A 5835-nucleotide genomic window follows, 5' to 3' on the forward strand; every position below is an offset into this window, starting at 1 on the left:
TGCCGACCCCGGTGCTCCGCCCGCCCGTTGAATCGGGGGGGGGGGGGGGGTTGCCGGGGGTCACGGGGGTCGGATGGGAACCTTTTCTCCCCCCTCCCGGCATCTGGGCCTGCGGGGCGGGGTCTGGGCGTGCCCGGATGGGGGCGTGGCGGGGCCCATCCCCTAAAGTCTCCCGGCACCGTCCCGCCATGGGTGCCATGGAGGCGAGGGGCGCGCGCGCGGCCCTGTGCGGCTTCACGCTGCTCTGCGCCCTGGGCCTGGGCCAGCGCCCCGCCGGGGGTCTGAAATGCGGCCCCGAGCGCCTTCTGCGTGGAACCGGGACGGACGCGCGCTGCTGTCGCCGGTGCGCCCCGGGTAAGGCGCGCGGGGAGCCTGTCTCGGAGCGCAGCAGCGCCGCGCCCTCTCCCTGTGCTCAGACCCGGCCTCTACGGCGTGGCGGGCAGATCTTCTGGGTCCGGAGCCCACGGACCCTGGGCAATGGGTGAGGGGCGTGTAGCAGAGGGGAGCTCAGCTCGGGCCAGGGGCCATGTGGGGAGTCAGGGGTTAGGGGGTGAGAGCCTTCCCCAAGGAGAGTCTTGGGTCCCAAGGCGGAGGAAAGCTGTCCCAGGCTCTCACTGAGCGGCTAGGGAGCCCTTGACCTTCACTCAGGCCAGCACAAGTTCTGCCCGACCCCTGCCTCCGACCTGCCTCTATGGGTGAGGGGCAAGGGGCATGTGCCCGCCTGGGGACAAATACTGCAGGGAAAACAGCCCAGAGTGTCACCCTGCTGGAGCCTGGGGGTTGAGAAGGGGGTCTCTGAGGGTCCCAGTCTCAGTGCGGCAGGCGGGGACAGGCAGGAGGAAAGGGGGAGAGGGAGAAGTTCCCCCAGGCGGCCCCCTTGTCCAACAGGGACATGTTCTGGTCACATGCCAAGTCACAACCACCCTGGGTGGGAGCAGCTTCAAGGCAGTGGGGGACACAGCCAGGCCACATGGGTGCCTGTGGGGGAGGGAGACAGTGGGACTCCACCGGGGTGTTGGCTCCCAGGCAGGAGCCCTCTGACCTCTGGGGCTGCCTAAGGGTGGAGGTGTGGATGGCCCATTCCCTCTGGGGGGCCCTGGTGGGGTGGTGGGGGAAGTCCTGAGGAGGGAGGGGCTTGGCCCAGCTGCTGAGAGGGCTGGCTTTTCTCTGGCTCAGCAGAGCCCTGCCCTAAGGTGGACTGCACATGTGTGGAGCCGGGGTTCCACTGCGGGGACCCCCAGTGCACCAGCTGCAAGCATCACACCTGCCCGCCGGGCCAGGAGGCGCGGCCCCATGGTGAGTCCGCGGCAGCTGTGGCCTGAGCAGGTTGGGGGTATGACCAGGGCCCAGCCAGAGCTCAGGGCAGTGGGTGTGTGGCGAGCGCCACGAGGGTGTGGAAGGAAGTGCCTGTGTGTGGCGGGTACGTGCGTGGCCTCTGGGCAGGCAGGCTCCGGCAGCTCCGTGGCTAAGCCAGGTGGGTGTGGCCGTTGGCTGCCTGTCGCCCGGACCCAGACAGGGGTCCTGGCACCCCTGCGGCTGCAGCGAGTCCTTCCTGCTCTTCGCAGGCTTCCGGTGCAGCTCCAGGGCATTCCTCAGGGCTGGTTGGGGGAGTCCTGGGGGTGTCCAGGGGCTGTCTAGCCCAGGCCTCCCTGTACCCTGTATGTCTGTGTGGGGACATGCCTGCCCCTTCTTGCCCTGTCTGGGGGGCAACCTTTTCCTGGAAGAAGCAGCTCAAATTCTCCTGGGGCCTGTTTACCTGCTGGGAAGGGCATGGTGTAGCCTGAGGGCCCTCGTGAGGTAGGGTGGGGCACAAGCCTCACCATCTCTCTCCAGGACCCTCACTGGCCTCTTGCCCTCCCGGCTACTGGACCAAGTGTAAAGCCTGGCCCGATTCTGGCCTGGTTTCTCCTTCTGCCCCTTCTGGGCTCCCTTAATGTCCAGCCTCCAGTGGACAGGCCCCTGCACTCCCCTCCTCTCCCAGATCCCCCAGGGACCTCCACCAGCTCGGGGTCACAGCCTTGGGGTCCCCCAAATCTGCCTCACCCACAGATGGTTGCCCTGGAATGGGGCACACTTGAGCCCTGATTTTGGCTGGGCCTCAGTCTCGCAGGCCTCAGAGACCTGTTGGACCCAGGCCCCAGAGGGGCCCCAGAGGGACCCTGTCTCACCTACCCCAGCAAACCCCAGCTGTCTGTCTGTCTCCAGGGAATTTCGATTTCGGCTTTGAGTGTGTTGACTGCGCCACGGGGACCTTCTCTGGAGGCCAAGAGGGTCGCTGCAGACCCTGGTCAGAGTGAGTGCTAGTGGGACCTTCAGGTGGCTGGCCAGTTCCTGAGGGAGGAGCCTCTCCTGTCCTTCCTGGTGACTCACCTCCCACTCGGAGGACAGCCGCCACGTGGAAGTCCTGCTCGGGTGGGCGAGGGCTGACCGAGGGCTCTTCTGTGTGTCCCAGCTGTTCCCAGTTTGGGTACCCCCCCATGTTTCCCGGGAACAAGACACACAATGCCGTATGTAGCCCGGGGCTGCTGCCCGCTGAGACACATGACCTGCTGACCGTCATCCTCCTCTCCGTGACCGCCTGCGTCCTGGTCCTGAGTGCGGCCCAGCTGGGCTTGCACGTCTGGCAGCTGAGACGGCAGCGCGTATGGCCCCCAGGTCTGTTGTGCCCCTAGGGTGGGAGAGGTGGGTGCCTGGCCTGCCCGCTGACCACAGCCGCTCTGCAGAGACCCAGCTGCTCCTGGAGGCACCGCCGCCCGCTGAGGACGCCTGCAGCTGCCAGCTCCCTGAGGAGGAACGGGGAGAGCAGCTGTCCGAGGACAAGGGCCTGAGGCACCTGTGGGTGTGAGGCCTGGCTGTCCTCTGCTCCAGCAGACCCAGAGCCAGACCCTCCTAGGACACGTCCCAGGGCTGGCCCATGGGAACAAGGGCTCTGCACTCCACCGTGGGGCCCCAGCTCTGGGCCCGGCCCTGCTCCCCTCGATGGTGGAAGTGGGTGGGGGATGGTGACAGTGACCAGTCCCCCAGACCATGCAGAAGAGGCAGCAGCTGTGGCCAGACCCCATGGGGCATACAGCCGCAGCCGTGGCTGCTTCCCTCCCTTGCTGGCCCTGTTGGGGTTGTGGGTCTGTGGGCCCCTGGCTTCCAGGACAGGAGGCTGGGCCCAGTGCAGGACTTGGCTGCAGGCAGTGCTCAATAAACACTTGTCCAGCGACTTGAGTGGCCATGTTCTGGGGTGGGAGCGCAGGGAGACGAGGCCCCTACCAGTACCCCCACGCCCACCCACCACCGGCTCCTTCCAGCCAAGGCGGGGCCGGGGGTGAGGCAGAAGTGACGGCCATTCTAGTCCCGGCCCAAGCGCTTAGCAGGGACCCTGGAAGGCTTCCTGGAGGAAGGGTAACATGATGGACACGTGTCCTGTGTGCCTTTTTGCTGCCCTGTCCAAACCCCCTTCCCTGGCAGTCTGCTTGGCACTCTGGGACAGTTGGATTCTGTAATCTGTGCTGGTCACACAGTCTGCTGGCTCCTGGGAGGTGCCTGTCCTTGTGTCATTCTGGCCCCAAGTCCAGGGCGGGGCCGGTTTCTACAGGCAACTCTTCCTGGTCAGGAGGGCAGCCTCTGAGGTCCCTGCCTTTGGCCCCCACCCTCTAGGCCAGACCTGCTGCTCGGCCCCACCACCTCCCAAATCGCTCTCGCTTGGGGCATGGTTCTAGGCTCCCGCCCATCACAGGTGAGCAGTGTCCTTCCAGCCTCTGGGCGGAGCTGGCACCTGCAGTTTGATAAGGGCTTCTTGGCACTGCTGTCCAGGGTGTGGAAGACCGGTGGAGGCTGGTCTTGACAGCAGGCCTGTCAGGTCCCGGAGCTGCAGCTCCCCCACACCCCCCTTCCTGCCTGCCTGCCTCCCAGGAGGGCCCCTTGACTCACTGGCCCTCACCCCCACTCAGTCCCCTTGGGCCGCAAGGAGGCGGTGGAGAGAGCTGTGTGTCATGCCCAGGGGCGTGACCCCCACCCTCCCCACCTCGGTGCAGTGTGGCCTCTCCACCCCTGGAAGGAGGGGTGCTGACGGTGCCTTCCTGAATTTACTCACATGGGAAACATCCTCTCTGTGCCTGCGGGATCCCAGGCTCCCGGCACGCCCACAGAGCCCATGTTCCAGGTGAGGGTCCAGGTGAATTAGCTAATAAATGAGAAAAACGAAGGTCGACTGGCTGGGTCTCAGGGGACCGTGGGAGACACCATGCTGTGTTCCTGGGGGCCCCCAGCAGACTGCTCTGGGACCTGCTGGTCATGCCCCTGGCCCCTCTTCTGTCTCCAGGCTAGGTCTCCGGCCTGCCAACCCCTTGTCCCCCCTGCTTCAGGGGCCAGCTCTCCTCTGGGTTTCTCTTGTCACCTGGGTCACTTGACGGTCCCCCCACCACGGGTGGGGCACGTGGATGCTCAGGGCTTCCTGGACCCTCCACAGGGGCTGCCTCAGGCTGCCCCAGGGCAAAGGGCTCCCCAGCCCCGGCTCGGCGGTCCTGGTGGTGGGGGCTGGGTGGGGGTGGGGGCTGGTGGGGGGAGAGTTGGGTCGTCTGCAGTCATAGATCTTCCTAAGAAAACACTCCGGCCTGCACACACCCAGGTCCTGTGGGACCTCTCTGTCGGCTGACTCAGCGTGGAAACTCCCCATGGGGGGGGTCCCGTGTGGGGCGACAGCACCCCACCATCGGCACGGGGGCGGCACCGGGCAGGGTGGGAGATTCCAAGGCCCAGGTGGAGAATGGGGCCGAGGCTGGATTCAGTCAGTGGCAAAAGAGGTGGGGGAGGGAGACCTGGCTGGGCGGGGTGGGCAGGAGGGCTCAGGGGAACCCGTGCAGAGGCTGGATAGGTCCCCTACTCTTTACCCCCCCACTGCCCTCCCAGAGACGCCCCCTCTCCTTCAACCCAGCTCCATCTGCCCACCCTGCTCCTGCCCTCCTTGGAGCCCCCAGAGCCCCATGATTTGCAAGCTTGTGTTGGCCCCGAGGGCCCCCCAGCCCCATGGACATGGAACAGGGAGGGAGTGCATGGAGAGACTTGGTCTCTGTGACTTATAGAACAACTGTTGGGTGAAGAGGGTCTGTGCACGGGGTGCCTGGGTGGCTCAGTGGGTTAAAGCCTCTGCCTTCGGCTCAGGTCATGGTCCCAGGGTCCTGGGATCGAGTCCCGCATCGGGTTCTCTGCTCAGCGGGGAGCCTGCTCCCCTCCCCCCCATCTGCTTCTCTGCCTACTTGTGATCTCTGTCAAATAAATAAGATCTTAAAAAAAAAAAAAAAAGGAGAGAGTCTGTGCGGGGCCCTGGGGGCTCAGGGGCTGGAGAGTCAGGTGGAGACCCCAGGGCCAGGGCGGGCAGAGGCTGCCACTGAGGGTTTTAGGTAGGTGAGGCCTGAGCAAGTCTATCGAGGCTCTGGGGGATGGAACTGTGGGTGAGCGATGGGGAGGGGCAGTGCCTGGGACAGTGGGGGGAAGGGTGGGGGACTAGCGCTGAGGTAAGGGGCTGCTGAGAGGCTCCTGTCCCCCTCCTACTCAGCCCAGCTTCCTGGAGTGGGGGCAGGTAGGTGCCCGGGCAGACCACCTGTCCTCCTGGGTCACTGAGCCCCAAGAGGGACCCCACCATAAGACTCTGCCCAGGCCTGCTCCAGGCCCCGCTCTGCTTCTCCTGAAAACCCCCACCACCCAGGACCCACTCTCCAGCTGTTCCGGAAAACCACAGCTCCTCCCCCGGGGGTAGCAGTCCACGGTGTGTTCAACCTCAGATAAGGGCCTGAAGGCCGCCCTTGGTTCCCAGAAGAGCTTCCGGCCACGGCAGCTCCCACGCAG

The 5835-nt window shown here is 65.6% G+C and overlaps 1 protein-coding gene across 1 annotated transcript; it reads left to right on the forward strand.

The window, feature by feature from the left end:
* Positions 1 to 5126, forward strand: TNFRSF18 (TNF receptor superfamily member 18). Its single transcript, XM_047725089.1, has 5 exons — positions 1 to 354; positions 1177 to 1296; positions 2206 to 2293; positions 2453 to 2655; positions 2724 to 5126. The coding sequence occupies exons 1-5, from the start codon at positions 138 to 140 to the stop codon at positions 2843 to 2845; spliced, it is 750 nt and encodes a 249-aa protein (XP_047581045.1). The 5' UTR covers positions 1 to 137; the 3' UTR covers positions 2846 to 5126.
* Positions 5127 to 5835: the final 709 nt, after the last annotated feature.

This window comes from Lutra lutra, chromosome 4, assembly GCF_902655055.1.
Source record: "Lutra lutra chromosome 4, mLutLut1.2, whole genome shotgun sequence".
Classification (NCBI taxonomy): Eukaryota; Metazoa; Chordata; class Mammalia; order Carnivora; family Mustelidae; genus Lutra; species Lutra lutra.